We start from the raw sequence: 20,329 nt of genomic DNA on the forward strand, positions 1-20,329 counted from the left end.
TTTATTTTTGATTATTTAGCGTACGCCGTACCATATCTATATATATCGACTATTACTACAGAGCGTATTTATCTTTATTGCAAAAACGTCTAACACTTTGTAATATTATTTTTTGTATACAACTCGTTTATTTTATATCTATGTTATCGAAATTATTATCGTTAATCTAATACCAATTTGTTCCATATAATAGTGTATTATTAAATTATATGGGCAACTATATTTTTCCCCGTCAGTTGACAGTCGTGTACTCGTGTGTGAACTTTGGCGTGTTATAAAATAGATCCGTGCTCTATAAAATTTACCCAAGTGTTAAAACAATATTATATAAAATGCCGAAAAATTCACAAACTAAAAAATTTATATTAGAATTTGGTGAAAATATTTTTTCAACAGACGGTACTATTTTATTTTGTAAAGTCTGTGAAGTTAAAGTGAATTGTGAAAAACGATTTACGGTTACTCAGCATCTAAAAACGAATAAACATGAGCGGTTGTTAAATCGTCAATTAAATCGTATAAATGTATCAACTACACAACAGTTTTTGTCTTCAAGTACCTCCAAAAAGTGTGATTTTTCAAAAGATTTATGTAAGGCAATGATATTCCTCTTAATAAAATAATGAATACTGAATTTCGGTCATTCCTAGAAAAATATACCCTTAAAGATATTCCATGTGAATCTACCTTAAGAAAAACTTATTTAAAAGAATGTTACGAAGAAACAATCAATAAAATTAGAAAACATGTCGTCGGGAATAAAATTTGGGTATCTATCGATGAAAGTACTGACATTGAAGGTAGATTTATTGCGAACGTAATTGTTGGAACATTATTGGTTGATAGGCCTGGGGATATATATTTATTGACATCTGAGGTTCTTGATAAAGTTAATTTTTCAACAATTGCCAAACTATTTGATGCATCAATGTATCTTTTGTGGCCAGATGGAATCCGACACGATGACGTACTTTTATTTATAAGTGATGCGGCCCCGTATATGAAAAAAGCTGGTACAGCTATCAAAGCACTATACTCAAAAATGATACATGTCACGTGTTTAGCTCACGGACTGCATAGAATAGCAGAAGAAATACGTAGTAATTTTAAAACAGTGGATAAATTAATATCGAGGGTAAAACAAGTATTTTTAAAAGCACCGTCTCGTACTATATTATTTAAAACCGAAGCTCCTGGAATTCCACTTCCACCGGAGCCCATAATAACACGTTGGGGGACATGGCTACAAGCAGCTTCATACTACTGTCAATATTATAAAGAAATATACAATGTTTTACAACATCTAGATTCGAACGATGCGGTTTCTATTAGAGAAGCTAAAATCATTATAAGTGATCCTTCAGTGGAAATGAACTTAACTTTCATTCATGCAAATTATGGTTTTTTACCGACAACAATAACGCAACTCGAAAAACAAAAACTCCCGTTACATGAATCACTAGCGACAGTGAAATCCGTTGAAAATAAAATAGAGCATATTATTACCGAGGCAGGCATTGCAATCAGAGAAAAATTAAAAAATGTTTTGGAAAAAAACCGTGGTTTTAATGAATTAGAAAAAATATCAAAAATTTTAACTGGTGAAGAAACGTCAATGGAAGGATTACCAGAAGACTTAAATGGAAATGACTTGGCGCATTTTAAGTATGCACCCATAACTTCATCGGATGTCGAAAGAAGTTTTTCGCGCTACAAAAATGTACTGTCAGACAACCGTCGTTCTTTTGATATAGAAAATATTAAGAAAGTACTGATTGTTCAATGCAATAAATTTACAGGTATGAAAATTACAATAATCTATACTTTCACTAAATTAAAAATAAATAAATCAAATTTTTCAAATAACTTTTATTCTATATTTTTATTTTTAGATTGAAAAATTTGAAAATCAGCCAACTACGTTTACAGCTACTTAATTAATTTTCTTTTATATTTAATACATTTATTTTACATATTTTATACAGTTTTTTATACAGCATTTTCAATATATTTTGTTTTGCATATTTAACATTTTTCGTGCATATTTTGTAAATTTTTTGTGCATATTTGCATGCATATTTTGTCATTTTTAGCTCCTACAACTTTCGAGCCCTAATGATGATGATGATGATCCAGATAATCCCTCATCTAATAAGTTAGAAATAATATCGGTAAGTACACAATGCCAACTAATAACTAGGGTTATGTTATGGTAATTCTTTGTAATTTAACACCACTATGAATGATCAATTCCTAAATATAATATATGTAAACCTTTTTTGTTATAGAAATCCAAACTTATACCTGATCAGCAGTTTGACAGTTGTAATAGTGATACTAATACTCAAACTAAGGTTAGCTATTTTACTTTTCAGTCAACTATATACTAATAGGTATGATTTGACGATGCAGTTTTAAGCAACATGGTTATCAGTTTAGCTGATTGTTAGTTTGTATTCACTCAAACTAGTAAACTATTTGCTCAAAATAGCATCGTAAACAGACCTAATATTAGAAAAGTGACAATTTGACAAAATAAATTATAAATAATATTTTTTTAGAGAAAAAAAAACACAGTTTACAGTCTTTATGATTTATCAAATATGAAGTTATTCTACCACATTAGCCATTTAATTATGTAAAAGTGTAACTTAATGACTATTAAGTTTTGGTTAGTGATCATTGATTAGGTCTTGCAATCAATATAATTTATATTTATCTACAACAATAAGATAAGTAATATTAAATAAAGCATTTTATTTTATTTTAAAAATGCTTCTGCTTTGTAGTGTTGTATGCCTTAGCGTTATATAAATCATTAAATATATCATATTATAAGATTCATATATGATTATTTTTCAGTAATAGCTACATACTGCCTTTATAGTTATTGAAATAAAATAAAGCTTTCTATAGCATAGGTATTATAGTTTATAATACATTACATGGAATATTTATTCATGCTTAAACACTTTCTTTTATTTAATTAATAGTAAATATTGTATTACACATTTGTAAATAAATACATATGTCAAATTAAATAATAATACATGCATAATGCCTACACTGCTTGTCTGATTTTAATGATTTTTACTTGCAATACTTTAAACTTTGTTTTATCATTCTTAGATTATGGAGGACTGCGTTCAATCAAAAGAACCTGATACAACTCAAGATGAATCCCCGGGAGAACCTCCTGATTCTTGGGATCTAAAGCGGGTCAGATATTTTACTGAAGAATATCCAAGGCTCTATATACATAAAAAAAATGTTTGGGTGTAGAAGTTGCAAAAAATACAATTTGAATTTAGTGAAAGAACAAGGTCTTCACATTTCAAAAGAATGGAGTGAGGCAAAAGTAGCTGCAGTTGGTGATAATATTAGTAAACAACAAATAAGTCTAAGAAAAAAAAATCGCAAAACATAAGAATACACAAGTACACTTAAAAATAGAACGCATAATAGACAAAAGTAAATTAGAAGTCATGCCAAACCAAATTTTAAAAATATCTAGTATTGATGAAGACAATACCAAAAAAATTTTCAGAACTGCATATTTTATAGCGAAGAACCAGAGACCTTTTACAGATATGCCTATGCTTATAGATTTACATCAAATTAATGGACTACATATGGGCCGTATCCTTCAAACAAACAAAGCCTGTGGTAATATAATTGATCATATAAGCTTAGAAATGAGAAAAAAGTTGTGTAATGAGATCGTTTTAAACAAAAGAAAACTCTGTATAATTGTAGATGAGTCTACTACCTTAAGCCATAAAATAATGCTAGTAATTTGTCTGAGGGCAGCAATAGCTAGTGATGAAGAAGTAATTACATTTTTTTCGATATTGTAGAATTAAAAAATACAACTGCTGAAACTATATACACTAATATAATAAATAATTTATCGAAATATGGCTTAACCCATGATTATTTAAAACACAACTTGGTGGCATTTGTTAGTGATGGTGCGTCGAATATGTTGAGGAGGATACTAGGAGTTGGTATTAAATTACAAAGTTTGTACCCTAATATTATTGTTTGGCATTGTTGCAATCATAGATTGGAATTGGCGGTGTCCGACACCCTTAAAGAAGTGCAAGGAATAAATCATTTTCAACTTTTTATAGAAAAACTGTATGCATTATACCATCAATCCCCTAAAAATATGAATGAGTTAAGTTTATGTGCTGCATCATTAGAAGAAAAACTGTTGGTAATTGGAAAAATATTTACGATCAGGTGGGTTGCTTCAAGTGAACGAACGTTAAAAGCTGTTTGGAATAATTACTCTGCACTATATCAACGTTTTTTAAAAGCATCAAATGACTGCCATAGAGACTCAAAATAAAATGCCAAGTATATTGGATTGAAAAGAATTTTGGGTTCAGTTGAGTTTGTTCATAACTTAGGTACATAACAATCAAAATAATAATAATATTATACAACATTTTTAATTACTGTTTCCATTATGTATATAGGTGTTATGCATGATGGATTATCTGAATTTTCTACATTATCTTTGCAGCTTCAAAATAGAAGTATTTCACTTTGGAATGCCAATACTTGCATTGAGCGTACAATTCGTGTACTTAATTCAATGGCCAATCAACCTGGACCAAGATCTGAAGAAGCTAGTCACGCATGTGTAAATTTAATTTTTAAAGATGTTCCATTGATAAATTATGCTAAGATACCAAAAATAAACTCTGGGCAGTTCTTTAGAAGTCTTTCAAATAATATGCACTCTAGACTTTTCACATTTCAGGCGTCAAATACCGCAAGTTCCGGCAATACTTTCAAAAACAAATACGAAGATCTCCTCAAAGACATGGAAGTTCTTGAACCTAAATCTTGGCTCGATAATTGTGATATTCAATTTGGAGATAAAAATATTAGAAGACTGACAGCTATATTTCAAGTCGATGAAAGATCTACTATACAAGGTTTTCGAGAATATAAAGACACTAGAGTTATATCATCAATATCACCTTTAAACCCATTATTAGTGGCCATCAAAACAATTGCAATTTCATCATCTGAGTGTGAAAGGACTTTCAGTGCTATGAATAACACTGTTACATTTAAAAGAAATAAACTAACTACACAACACATATCTTCACTCCTCTTCATACAATGTGTTGGTCCTCCAGTAATAGCTTTTAATCCAGCCAACTATGTAAAGTAATGGATCCTCAATGGAAGAAGAGATGCGAATGAGTTGTGCTGTCCAAAAAGACAACTAAAAAATTGTGATAATTATTCTCAACTATGGAATCTTTTAAATGAAGATGTATAATTAATAATTATAGAAATAATAATAATAATTTTATATACTACATATAAAAATTTGTCGTTGTATTCAGTGGCGTAGCCAGGATTTTTTTTCTATTTATTTCTAATAGCTTTTAAATGGGTGACTAAAAATGTATCTACCCGCATCCTTGCTGTTTTCTTTGAGATGATTGATGATTTGAGTGTGGAAAAATATCCTTCAACTCTAGAAGATGATGGCCTTAATTTAGGTGAACCAAAATGCTGGACCATAACAGCTGACCATAAAGGAAATTCATAACAAATTCTCATCAATGATTTTATCAAGTCAGGAAAATAAAGTGCACTTATTCTATCACCAACAATATTTGATTTTTCAATTGATGAGAATTTGATTTCTTCTAACCAGGTGTCTATAGTTGATATAGATTGTTCATTTTCTTCATACACATCATTAGTGATTTCTTCATTAATATAAAATGTATCCTCATTGCTTATACCTTTATAGTTATCACAAGTATTTTCATTAATAATTGAAATGTATATGCTTCCTCGTGAAATACTCTCCATTAAATTCTTACGTGCGTTTTCAGCAGGTGTATCATTCAAATTATTGTCTAATCCATCCGTGTTGGCACATGCAACAATGATTATCATTTTTAGTATACTTTTGAACTCATTTATACTTTGAGATTTGATGAGAAGACTAATACAACGGACATAAAAATCTTTTATTGGTTTACGTGCTGATAAACATTTCCATCGGCATAACATATGTATAATATGTGCAACGTCTATCCGCACATAACACTCTGGAAGTATAGATTTTTCACCAGTTAGAAAATCAAAACACATGCTGTTGTACTCTTTTAAAGATTTTCGGTTGCAAAAGGATCTCGTAATAGCACCAAGTAACGCTTTTGAATAGTCACATACGCACTCATTTGGTGTAATAACAGTGTTAACCCAACTAGACATCCAATAGTTAATAGTTAACATATCCTGCTTTTCAGATAGCTGTTGAGCTATTGGGACAGTTTGATCTTCTATTTCCATAACCATTTGGTATAGAAATATATGCGCCGAGGCTATTTTATTTTTGGTTCTCATAATAGGTAGCACTAGGGATCCTGTAGCATCAACCGATATTGTTGTCCATGTCTTACTCCGTTTTGTTTTGTAGATATGCTCTTGAGTAGGCAACCAATAGTGACAAAAAAATGGATCACAACCAATACTATGAATTGTCCCACTATGTTCAACTTCATGTTTTAGTGCAACTATACTATTAATGGGGTCACTTCCATCGATACCAAGTGTACTATCTATATGTTGCTGTTTTGCTTTTCTGAGCACAGAACTTTTGTACAAAATAGGTGGTTTTATCTCTCCATAATCAATTAATTTATCGACTGTTTTACGTCGCCATTGACTTGCGCCACTGTTTATAATATCTTCACTGATAAAACTTCGTTTTGGTTGCTTTAAAAATCTTTTTTTTGTGTGTTCAATACCTGTAGTGTTAATAGCTAAAAAATTTACAGTTACATTTTCTCCGGGCTTAGGTTCATTTTTAACCTCACCAAAAAAACTTGCACGACAATTGTGATCACTACAACGACCTTTAAAGGAAATATAATTGCTATGTATGGGTTCCGGAACGACGTGGTGATATTTAACGGAAAATGAACATGGAAATCTATATTGTTCAAAGAAATGATCTAAAAATACGTCAGCCCATCCTTTTTGCAATTTCCAAACGTTTCGTGGTCCTAGTTTAGTGGGTTGTAATTTTATTTGTGGCTTAATAGACTCATATGCAAGATATGGTATGGTGACATTATAATTTTTTGCATGTCTTTCATTTCTTTTCAATGTTTTCATAGAAAATGATGTATCTATTAACAGAATTATAGAATATGCTTTAGTTTCAGTTATCAGTATGTTATTTTATTATTTTGTGTTATACAAAGTCATATAAAAATATTTAATCCATTAGGTTAGGTTATAGTATAAATAATGTTCACTAAAAATTGAATGAAATTAACTATAATTGTTTAAATACTAATACTGCATACGGACTTATGGCACCCATAAAATATTTACAACTGATTACTAACTAAACAAATTATTTGAATTTTATAAATATAATATTATACTTTATTTTTTAACAGAACTTCTTTTTCAAGAAAAATATTTTGAACAAGAAATTTCATAGGTAGGAATAACTATTTTGATAAAAAATGGTCTGTTACCCTATATTATAGTATTTTTAAATTAAAAAAAAAAAAAAATAAAATCCTTATTTTTGATAGTTAGTAACACCGATAAAATAATATTAATCTACTGATCAATAAAAATAAATAATATGATATTATTTAAGTTAGCACCAAATTTTTCTAGATCACGTATTGCAATGAGTTAACTTCAATATTTTCTTAATTAGCTAACTTTTAATATTATAACTACGAGTATTATTATTATTTAATTTACAAATTTAAAAAATTAATAATTATTTATTTTATTGAATAATAATATTTTATATTATTTTTATTGATGACTTAAAAAAAAAACCTAACCTGATAAATAATAATATAATATGTAGGTAGTAAGATACAAAAATCTATTTTATTTAAAATAAAATAGGTATATTTACCATGATCATTGATTATCTCTTCATTTTCAGAATCTTCTTTTTCTAATGACTCTAATTGGTCACTTTCGAAGACATTATTTTCTGGTAATGTGCCGACCTCAATTCCTAAATTAGACTTAACTTTGGAAAGAATGCCATATCTGTCATTTTTAAGTAACGTGAATACATAGTCTCTAGTTATAACTTTTTTATCAAATTTTATCGCAGTGTTTAAAATATCAGCTACACGCTGCCAACTCTTTGAAGACCAAGCCAGTAATTCACCTTTATCAGTTAATAAATTAACTTTTATAACTGCTTCTACAATATCGCCAATTCTTTTTGAAGCCATATTTTGTTAGTTTAACACCTAATTGTTAAAAAAAATACACATAACATGTATTTTACGTATTGCAAATATTAAAAATAATAAAATGATTTGTAGAAAATATAAAAATATGATTATGACAAATACTGAAGTAGATAATTAATAATTTTCTTACAATTGTTAAAAATAAAAGTAAAAACATTAAAAAATGTATGGATATTATCGTTCTCAAAGGTATAATTATTAAATATTATAATATAGAACACATTGTTATAATTAAATACCGGATTTATGTGCATGCAAACATGCACTAAAAAAAGTCAAAATATGCAAGAATAATAGATGCAAACCATACAAAATAAAATTTCAATTTTTTTTACATTTTATATTTTATTTTAATTTTGCAGTAATAATTATTTATTAATTTTATTAAAATTTTCATGAACAAAAAGTAAGAAGTATAATAACAAATATACAATACAAAAATGTTAATTTATTAAATTGTCATTTAATTTTTAATCATTTTTTATTTTTTTTATTTTATTTTAGATCCCGAACGAAGTGATGAATATATTGAATTTACAATCATGTGTATTTTTTTTTTTTGGGGGGGGGGTCTGTGTACAACATTGCATGTCTTAAAATTGTTTAAAATAAAGGTTGAAAAATTCAACACCAAGTTTTCCATAAGTTTTCCTTCAGGTAGCTATAGAGAAAATTCTAAGCATCATAATAGGAAAAATTTTAAGTGCGTTTAAATTTTAAATTTTTATGAAATTGTGTTAACGATAACGATTTATCCTCAACGATTTTAAATATTTGTTATTATTCTAAAAATATAAGTATAACTGTATAAGTAGGTATATTAATTATTCGTTTTCGTAAATAACTCAATGAAGCATTCATGTTATATTGTAAAAATTGAATGAAATATAAACCAGTGGTTATAAAAATGGTAATTGTGTGAGTAAAATGCTCATAACGACACCAACGTCGGGATATACATGCACACATTTTTTTATTAGCATTTGAAGCTCAAATATTGACAAAATTTCGTCAAAATCATAAATATTTGCATATTATTTTGTAGGTGTAATTCATAAAAATTATTGTATAAGTATCTAAGAGTTGAAAATTTAGAATAAGATTTTCCATAAATTTAGCTAACAATAATTATAAAAGAACTTAAATTTTGTAATAGATATTCAAGGAATTTCAGGACATTTAAACAGAAACCACCTTTTATACCAGCCACTGGAAATTATATCCTAGACTGATAAATAATCTTCGTTCAGAATCGTTTTTCGTATACCTACCTATCATTCGATTCAAATTTAATACATCAATCATAGTGACCTACTATACAGCAGAGCTTTACCTCACTTGACCACTTTTTTTTATTTAGGTATTTATTTTTTAAATATTATCTACCGCATTTAGCAGTGCTTGGGATGAGGTAGATGAATTGATAATATACAATACAATTACTATGAAATAACCATAGTTTAATCAATATATTTTTACAATCTAAAATATGTTATATTATTCTGATAAATGTACAATTGTTTAAAAATTCTAAGTTATCGTGACTTGTCGTGATAGATAGATACAGTCGTCGATAACGGAAGATTATTTTTATTAGCCAAACAATAAGTAGTACGTAAAAACCCACGAATTCGTTTCAAAATTGTTATACTAAACGGGAGAAGTGAAGAGGAGGCACGTGTGTGGACATAACATCTTTACGCCTAGTCAAAAAATATTATTTGTTACTGTTTCATACAATAAAAGTAATATTTTATTTTATAACATCATTCGAATGACTATTGTTATATAAAACCTAAATTTGTACGATATTTCTTAATAGATGACTAATTATAATCAAATTATAAAAAGATACGTATAGGTACCTAGGTATCTAAAATAATGTTAAGTTATCATTAATAAAGAATACAATTTATGTAATTATTATAAATTATAATACATACGACATAAGTATTGATACCATTAAAATTTCTATAATTTATTTAGAACTAATAACCAATTATATTATGATGTTAAGATTTAATTTAATAACTTCTAATTTATCCTCTCCAAAATCAAACTAAAAAACCATATATTAGCGATCTGCAAACGTGTGTTTTCATTTTAAAATAGTTGTTCAGACCTTTTAAATTATTATAATTAAAATAATAAAGCTAAGTTATAAATTCTCAATTATTATTTTTATGATAATTTATTAATATACTCATTTAATAAAAAAATGTGTTGAAATACTACAATATTTATTATTTTTAAATAAGGGAAACAAAGTTACTTAGTTTAGATTACTATCGTGAAAAATAAATATATAAGTAAATAATAACATAATATGAAAATAAGACATTTATTTTTATTCAAGCATAATATTATACTACTTAGGTATTCGTATTAATAAGTTAATTAAATACTTACCAATCTTCAGATCTATAAATTATATTATATCAAAATTCAAAAGACGGCAATAGCATACGTTGTTACTTGTTGCACTGTTGCAAGAGTAGTGAGATTGTGACAATAATTACGAATGGTAATATTATTATAATGATTAATGATGATAAAAATAAAATAAAATATATTAGATATAACTTCATATGAGTATTATCACGTACAATAAAAATAAACAAAACAGTTGAACAATTTGGTATACATGAATGTTTGTTTATAAGAGTCACGGTTTAAGATATACCTTAAACGGTATATCTTAAGATAAGAGTCAATTTATCGTGTGAATTATTGTTTTAGATACCATTTAAAAACTTGATAACACAAATGGGAATTATTTTTTAAAATCAATATATTTTCATTTGCCATTTTAATCATACAATTGTAGTGATTTTTAATATTATTATTATTATTATGTGTAATATTCTGTGTTATCGCTGTGCGTCGTGCAAACCACGGCGACAGTATTAAGTATTAACAGTCTATTTTTATATTGTTCAATTTACTTTTTTATTATAATATTATTATTTTGAATATATTGTTTTCGGCGTGCGTCGATCGACGATTAGATCGACCATCGACCATTAGATTGCAGTATGTCCCGTCAGTGGTCGTCTGTCTGCACTCGCTCGCCGAGTTGGGCATATTGTTATAAATAAATATATTCTGTTGTGTTTATGAAATTACGGTTTTTATTTTATTTTAAAATTATACATTCTGACAAATATTTTTAACGAAGGTGACTACTCTCCCATCACAATTATCATAAATCCATATTATTTAAACACCGAACAGTCTACCATTGCCCGTTGAATCTTGGCATCAATCGGGCTCTAACAGTAATTTCTGGGTAACTAATATTTACAAATATCCATAATACGAAAAATAAGACCTCGAAGTCAGTTATTGTCCTACCAATTTTCCATTTTTAGATGGTCGTTGTACGTAAAATTTGTGTTGTTGAATGATGTATAAGGAAAATGAACAAGTTATTATAATCGTTGGAATATATATTTATGCAAAGCAAAACATGGATGATATCTTCCATTTTATGAAAAAGAAATTTCGGAACTTTTCTACTTTACGGGACACCCTTTATTTTAGTCATTTTTTGGGGGGACTTAGTCATATTTTTGATGAAAAAAATGATGGTGAAATCAGAATTTGGCGCTTGAACTTATTTTTAAAGTTATAGCCAATTGAAGTTTTCTATTTATATTGTAACCCTTAAATACCCGTTTTGGTAATGTATATATATATTGAACTGTGGCGCGGTGGTAAATTTGCAGTCAAACCAACTAGGGGATCAGCGTTCGAGACCGACCTTGGTCAAAACTTTTTTTCGCACTTTTTTTTTTACTTTTTTTTCTACGCCTACAGGTTGCGGTCGCCGGGATGTAAAATGTAAAATGCATAAAATTTTACTGCGCGTGTTTCGGCACTCGTCGCTACGCTCCTCGGCGCCGTCGCTCCGCTCCGCACAAATCGAAAATATCCCTCGACTTGCTATGTAACGCCACCTCAAATAGACATTGGATTAAAATACATTGTAGGGTACTACTTTTATAATTCAAAACATTAGTTAAATTAATTGCGAAAAATCTCCAAATTAAGTTATTACTGAGGTAAATAACATACATACGATACACAGTAAGCTTTATTTTGTGTAATTGTACCTATTGAGTATTTTATAACGACTTATAATAATTATAATTATTTATAATTATTCGGTTCATAAACAGGTACATGAATAGTGGTAAAACATAAACAATTGATTTGATATCAAGAAACCGATAAATAAATAAAATAAAAATAAATATTTTATTATACATTTAAAAGGTCTACTCTAATTACCATATTATAATATACACATCGATAAGATAAAATGACAAATTTAAGCTTACAATATTACTTAAATAATATTATCCATTGTGTTTTTGTATTCGTACGCGTCAATATTACCTAATAAAGTATTTAAAATGGAAAAACATATAAATTTGTTCGATTTGATAGAGTGGTCAAAATTAGACGATGGGTTAGGTTTGATCTCCAAATTACAAAGTTTTGGGACATTGCCAATCGAAATGAAATGTATCCGAGGGCATGACATGAAACTGACGAAAGATCTATCGAAAAGCGATAAATACAAATGGATTTGTCGGGAAAAAATAGGAAGTAAAAAAGCGAAAAAAACTTGCAACTATAGGTAAATATAAAAATAATAACTAAAAACTTAGAACTAAAATACACAACTACAATTAAAAACAAAAATAAAACTTAAACTATTAACATTTATATTTTATAGCATGTCACTCAGACAAAATACATTTTTCTACAAGTCCCACCTCAGCATTTTAGAAATATGTAGTTTCGTTAATTTGTGGATAATGAATGCCTCATTCCCTTTAATGAAACAACAACTACGGCTTGCCCACCAAACCCTTACCGATTGGTCATCATTTTGCCGTGAAGTCACATACGATGCTATGGTGGTACGTAAAGTGAAGCTAGGCGGGTATGGGCACACGGTAGAAATCGATGAATCTAAATTTGGACGATGGAATCACCACCGGGGCCACAGGGTTGAAGGGCAATGGGTTTTTGGGGGTTATGAACGGGAGACCTGTAATTGTTTTATGGTCCCCGTTGAAAATCGTAACGCCATAACCCTACTAGCCATTATAAAAGAATGGATAAAGCCTGGGACGACTATAATATCAGATTGTTGGAAGGTAGTATATTTTATACCTAACATTTTAAATATAAATCTAATAATAAGATATTAAATAATTAATATTTAGGCTTACAACACCCTAAATAACGAAGGCTATGTGCATATGACCGTTAACCATAGTCTCTATTTCAAAGACCCGGAGACAGGCGTCCATTCCAACACGATTGAGAGTTCATGGAGGCATTCAAAAGCCTCCATGTCAAACTACTGTCGGAAAAAAACATTTTATGCAGGATACTTGGCCAAGTATATGTTTACGAAACACTGTCGGTCGCATAAATTGGACCCGACAGCTGAATTTCTCAAACAAGCCGGTTTAGTTTATAATAAAAATAACACCGAACACGATGGTCACAGTGGCAATGAAGATAATAGCGACGACAGCGACGACAGCGACGACAGCGGTGACGAGGATAATATATACGGTGAATATGATGAGCAGGATGACGAGAATGAAGATAGCAATTAGCAATGGAAATTTCGACGGGAACGATTAAACGACAACGACGGGAACGACAAAGAGCTTCGGTATTATTGTGCAGTTGACGGTTATTCTGTAATAATTAGATAATTTATCATAATAAATAATAATAATGAAAATACACAGTTGTACTATCAACATAATAATAATCGTATAGGTATAACATAACTAATACTGACAAACAACCACAGAATAGGTGAAATCACCTATTCTGTATAAAAACCACAAATAATAAAATAATGACATTTATTAATTATTAGGTACCATTTATACAATGGGAAAAAGTGCAAAAAATTAGTTCGCTGGTCCCGGGATCGAACTCGGGATCTACCGCATGGCAACGTGTTAATAATAAGACCAGGCTACGATAACCTGATGAAAAATATTTTCAAAGTTATTTAACATCATAACTACTAACTTTGAAGTGCCATAACTTCGTAACTATGTCCGAGCGCCAAATTCTGACTTCACCATCGTTTTCAGTGTACTTAACTACATAAGTTTCAATAATAAAAATTGCAAAAAAAAAGGTGTCCCGTAAAGTAGAAATATACCAGATTAAGTATACTTCCATGGAGATACATATGTATTATATTCTTTTTTTATTACAAAAAATTAGATGTATTTCAACTAAGTTTTTTCCGTATATATTGTTTTGAAAAGTATGTTTACTTAATGTATAGGTACTTCGAATATCTATTTTAACTTACTATGGATGTGATTATGGGTGTAATAGTAATTTAAAATAGGTATGAATTATAAAATTAATAAACAATAGTGTAACGATTGTTACATATTTATTTATTTATAAACATAATAATATTATACAACCGTAGGTACATATTATATACTTACACATATTATATATTATATAGTTGACACGGTACGCAACGGCTGCCAGTACAAAGTACAGGCATCGCAGCGACCGGTCTGCACCTTTATCAACCGCCATCACGGACGACGACAAGACGGTTCTGTCGACTCTCCCACCAACGCCCCAAAGGCTAGGCAGGACGGGAAGACAGGTCGTGCCGAACGAGTACCGGCCGCCGGCGGTCGGGCTCTCTTGCGTTAACCGTCGAACAGCGTACACCAAAAGTTCGACAACCCAGCCACACTATCGGCTTACTTTTTGTTTTTTTTTTATTCTTATTTTCTTTTATTGTTTCGTTGTTTTATAATAAAACCAACACCCACACACCCGTGTAACAGAAACCGTGCGTTCTTTGTTTTCATCGTGTTCTCTCCTACATACAACCGAGACCGGTGAACCGCGGTCACCAACAACAGCACTACCGCCGTCACCGCGTCATAGTATACGTGCATATATGTATATAGGTGTATATACTATATATGTATGTGTATCGTAGACTAAAACATGTAAAATATATTATGATGAATGTACATTATGCCCCTCCTGCGCTGTCTCATATTTAACTATTGTAAAGCTACGGCTAAATAAGAATATATGTAAGAGACAGCCAGTTCCCCGCGTTAACACCAGCGAACACGAACTCCAAGCCAGCCCTACGACTTGTAAACGTTTTATTTAGGTAAGAATAAACTTGATGATATATTTATAAGTATTTGGATCAACCCACATTTATTTGTACCCTGAGTACCATTTGCTCCCTAGCTACGGTTAACTTATATTCAAAGGAAACCAACTTCTTCCCTGAATATCATATATTTAACGGGCCATCCCCGACCACGTTACATATTGGTGGAGGCGCCGAAGCTCTTTAGTAGTTAAGGTACAAATATTTGTCGTTGGTTCAGATTTTTGTTTATTATTAGTTATTAAGTTATATTAGTTAAGGTAAAAAGAAAAAGGGAGAAAAGAGTATAAGAGATAAAGAAAATTAAGAGAGTAGTCGGTTTAAGTATAAATGAGTTTTTTTTTTTTTTGTTTGTTGTTTTTGGTTTATTAATAAGTAAAGATTTATGAGATTATAAGTATTAAGAATTATTAGTTATTAAGTGATATTAGTTAAGGTAAAAGAAAAAAGAGAATAAGAGATTAAGAAAATTAAGAGAGTAGTCGGTTTAAGTATAATTGAGTTTTTTTTTGTTGTTTTTGGTTTATTATTAAGTAAAAATTTATGAGATTATAAGTATTAAGAATTAGGGTTAATGGAATAAGTGTGTAATGTTAGTCGAAAAATATTTTATACAATAAAAATATAAATTATTTGAATTTTTTTTTTTGTTTCTGTTGGAAATTTACGAGATTGTAAGCATTAGGAAAAAGCATATAAGGAAATAAATGAGTAACGTTGTTAAAAGATATACATTAAGGAGCATATAATACATAGGGTAAGTAGGAAAACATAAGTGTAAAAGCATAGTTATATAAATAATAGGATAGGACATTTCCATTGTAAGTAAACTTAAACAATGTTTCGATAAATAAAAGTAATTAATGGACAACAAATTTTACATAAAACGTAATACGAATAACCAGATAGCTAAAGTGGATAAAACTAACATATTATATCTAGGTGAAAATTTTAGTTCCGAAATAAATGAAACCAATCTAATAAATATTTTACGGCAAATTGAAGAAATCGATTTAGGTAGCTATTTTGAAAATTCCAGGTTTGGAAAGGTACCACTGTCAGCAAGACTGGTTCAAAAATTTACACTTTGTACCCTATACGTAATTGAGACGTTACAAAAAGACGAATTTAATCAATTACCAGTACAAAAAAAATTTGAATTTATAATTTCCCAGAGAACAGTAGCGTGGATAAATTTATTAAGTAAAGCGGAAATAATGGGCTTTTTAGAATTTTGTAATATACATAGCGATATTTCGTCAACAATAATAGATTTGAGGAATCTCGCAAAAGCAGCAATAAAAAGTTTTAGGGAGGACGGAGACCTTGAGGAAAGCTTAAATGAAACAGATTTAACTTTTACAGAGGACAATTTACCAATAAATTTAAATTGTGAGCAAACTTCAGTAAATAAAACTGTCGATGAAGACAATTCTAAGAAAAGTATAGGTACCGTTAATATATCTAGCCAACTTCAAAATCTTCTTAGCGAATTACAAACTTCAAATCGGGTAGGTGATACATCTAATAATTCAAACAGTGCTAAATATATTCAGAGATTAGAAGTAGACAAAAACACCGAACTAATAACACTAGAGTTAGGTAACGATTTGACAATAGATCGTATAAAGACCGAAAATAATAATTATAACTCAGGTGAACAGAACATAAATAATAATAAAATTGAAAACCGTTTAAAAGGAACTATAAAAAATAAAATAAATAAAAAAATGTCCTTTAATCAATTAATGCACAAACCTGATATATTCTCGGGAAAAGAAAACGAGGACATCGATAAATTCATAAAAAAGTTTGAACTTATATCGGTCGTAAACGAGTGGGATGACAAAGACAAATTAATTATTTTACAATTATACCTAAAAGACTCAGCAGAAGATTTTTTTGAACAATTAAAATTAAAAAACGAAAATATAACATGGAACGAAGTCAAAAATGAATTAATAACAGAGTTCACAATAGTAGGAAATAAACATTTATTAATGGCAAAACTGCAAAATCTTAAATTAATGAAAGGGGAAACATATAAAGAGTTTATAATTAATATAACTGGAATATGTTATAAAATAAATAAGAATATGACAGAAGAAGAAATATGTGAACATATATTAAAAGGATTGCCTAAAGAAACTTTTCAATTAATAAGGTTAGCCGACAATACATCAATCGCAAGCATTAAAAAAACGTTAGAGAAACTTGAAGTGACAAATTTATTGAGATCGAACGATAATGGTGAGGTAGAGAAGTTAACAAGAGAAATGGAGCTTTTAAAAAACCATATAAGTCAAATAAAGATTGGACAGATTCAAAGTAGAAACAATAATTTTCAGAATGTAGGGGGAGCTAACTTTAATAATGGTGCCACGCTTTATAATAGAAATCAACTATACCAGCCACCTATATTTAATAATCCAGATCAATTTTATCATAATGTTCCAAGTCCAAACTTTTATCCGAATTACAATCATGCCACAAATAACAACCAGATGACAAACGCCCAATTCCCGAGACCAACATTTAATCAAAACTATAATTATAATACAAGTAATAACCAATCACCCAACACACAACTACCGACACAAATTAACCAGGGAACAATGCCCCCAACCAACTATACATATGGAAATCAATACAGTCCTTCGACATGCTTTCAGTGTGGGATGTCAGGACACATAAAAAGAAATTGTACTAGATTTTTACAAAAAAACTGATAGTTCCGCAGATATCTGGGTCTGCACAGGAATATTCACACAATACCAGAAACATGTCACTTAATAACTTAAATAATACGAGCACAAACAATACCATTTATACTTATTATGATAATTATACAGAAAAAATAAAAATAGAAATAACAGGAGAAATAGATGACCAAATTACTTCATTACTATTAGATACAGGGGCAAGTATAACCGTTGTGAGCAAAAATATTATTAAAAGTAACAAAATAACCCCCGAGAGTGAACTCTACCTTAAAACGGCAAATAATACTAAACTAAACATTTTAGGAACGACTATGGCTGAGATAAAAATAGGAACAATAGTATTAAACCACAGAATCATTATAGTAGATAATCTATGCACACCTGCAATAATAGGATTAGATATAATGAAGAAAATTAACACAATCCTAGATTTAAAAAATAATTTAATTACGTTTAACTATAAAGGAATCGAAACAAAATTAAAAATGGAACAGGAAACCCAAATACAGCACGTTTCCCACGAAATATTAAATGAATATCAGCAGTACTTCCTAGATAATAATAAATTACAACACTTTAACAATACCTATTATGAAGAAATAACTGGCGATTTGTTTAGCGATAGGTCAAGTGACGCTATCGCTCACTGCGTCAGCAAATGCCTAACAATGAACCATGGTATCGCACTACAATTTCGTAACAAATTTAATAATATCAACAATTTAATATTACAAAAAAAAAAAAAAGGTAACGGAAATCGCAGTTATTAAAATAGAAAAACAATGGCTGTTATACTTAATTACAAAAAACTACTATTACGAAAAATCAACATACGTTAACATATTCGCGACATTACAAAACCTGAGAACATTTTGCCTAGAACAACAAATTAAAAAATTAGCATTACCCAAAATATGTGCGGGGACCGATGGAAGGGATTGGCCCATTGTTTCTAATATGCTGAGGTTCATATTTCGAAATACTTGCATAAAAATATCTATTTATAACATAGACAAATCAATATTAAATAATAATGAGACCACCAATATAAACAAGTCATTAATGAATAATAATGAAATCACCAACAAAATTAAAAATAATGAAAATGGATTTTTTTTTTTTGCCGAAAATATTAATCATGCACTGGGGGAAAATATTTTATTAAATGCATCATACATAAAAAAGATCGAAGAAGTACCCGCTGACGGTGACTGTGGTGCACATGCACTACGTGTTTGCTTGAGAGAAGAAGGGGTAAAGGTATACACAATAGACATACTAAGGAGAATTAATATACAAAATACAACATCAGGATACTTTATGACTGAAGAGGACTTAGCATATTTAGCAGACCAATTTAATAAAAATCTAATCATAATTTCAAAATACAAAAACACAGCTAACAATGTATTAAATACCGCCATAATATACTGGAAAAAAAACCGCCCGACGATAACACTGATTCATGAAAATAATCACTGGACTCCTGCATTAATAAATCGAGAATCATCACCACTTACCTTACACAATACATGCATATACACAATTATACCCGATGTAAAGACTATTACAGAACATGTAAACCAGTACTTAGACAAATTAACATTATCTACCCCTGACGAAAAAAAATACTCATTAGATAAGCGTAACATAAACAATCCCGGTGAAATAAAAAATAATTAGGTACGTAAACAAAAAAACAATTATGTGGTTCACTCAATATTGTCAGGATTGTGAACATCTGTCAACATCCGAGTCAGCGTTAAAATCTCACGAATATTCGAACCATCCATACTGGATCGAGGAGGGAGACGTAATGTTTTGCGACGTATGCGGAACCTATATTAGAGAGTATCGTAACATATTAAGTAACGAAAATAAAGAAAAATTACTAGATAGGCATAAAAAAACAAAATTTCATCACATAAACAGTTTAAAACTAATTAATCAGAAAGATTATAAGGAAATGCTAAATGTTAATAACGTGCCATTTATTGACAAACAGAACACGGACGAATTAGAATTTGATATAAACCCGAAATTAACCCAATCACAACAAAATGTAAAATATAAAAAAATTAATGATAAACAAAACGGCTTTGATGAAT

General features: G+C 29.4%; 2 protein-coding genes across 5 annotated transcripts; both read left to right on the forward strand.

Moving 5' to 3' along the window:
- Positions 1 to 2,115: 2,115 nt before the first annotated feature.
- On the forward strand, positions 2,116 to 5,352 carry LOC126555582 (uncharacterized). Of its 4 annotated transcripts, none has more exons than XM_050210482.1 (4): positions 2,116 to 2,171; positions 2,289 to 2,354; positions 2,562 to 4,651; positions 4,772 to 5,352. In XM_050210482.1, exons 3-4 carry the CDS (start codon positions 4,475 to 4,477, stop codon positions 5,189 to 5,191), a joined length of 597 nt encoding a protein of 198 aa, XP_050066439.1. In that variant the 5' UTR covers positions 2,116 to 2,171; positions 2,289 to 2,354; positions 2,562 to 4,474; the 3' UTR covers positions 5,192 to 5,352. The 4 variants fall into 4 exon arrangements, with proteins under 4 accessions (XP_050066439.1, XP_050066438.1, XP_050066436.1 ...); XM_050210481.1 differs by having other exon boundaries at positions 2,562 to 4,415; positions 4,485 to 5,352; XM_050210479.1 differs by having other exon boundaries at positions 2,562 to 5,352.
- Positions 5,353 to 13,542: 8,190 nt separating this feature from the next.
- On the forward strand, positions 13,543 to 14,188 carry LOC126555581 (uncharacterized). Its single transcript, XM_050210478.1, has one exon. The coding sequence runs from the start codon at positions 13,562 to 13,564 to the stop codon at positions 13,925 to 13,927; it is 366 nt and encodes a 121-aa protein (XP_050066435.1). The 5' UTR covers positions 13,543 to 13,561; the 3' UTR covers positions 13,928 to 14,188.
- Positions 14,189 to 20,329: the final 6,141 nt, after the last annotated feature.

This window comes from Aphis gossypii, unplaced genomic scaffold, assembly GCF_020184175.1.
Source record: "Aphis gossypii isolate Hap1 unplaced genomic scaffold, ASM2018417v2 Contig00919, whole genome shotgun sequence".
In the NCBI taxonomy this organism is placed as follows: Eukaryota; Metazoa; Arthropoda; class Insecta; order Hemiptera; family Aphididae; genus Aphis; species Aphis gossypii.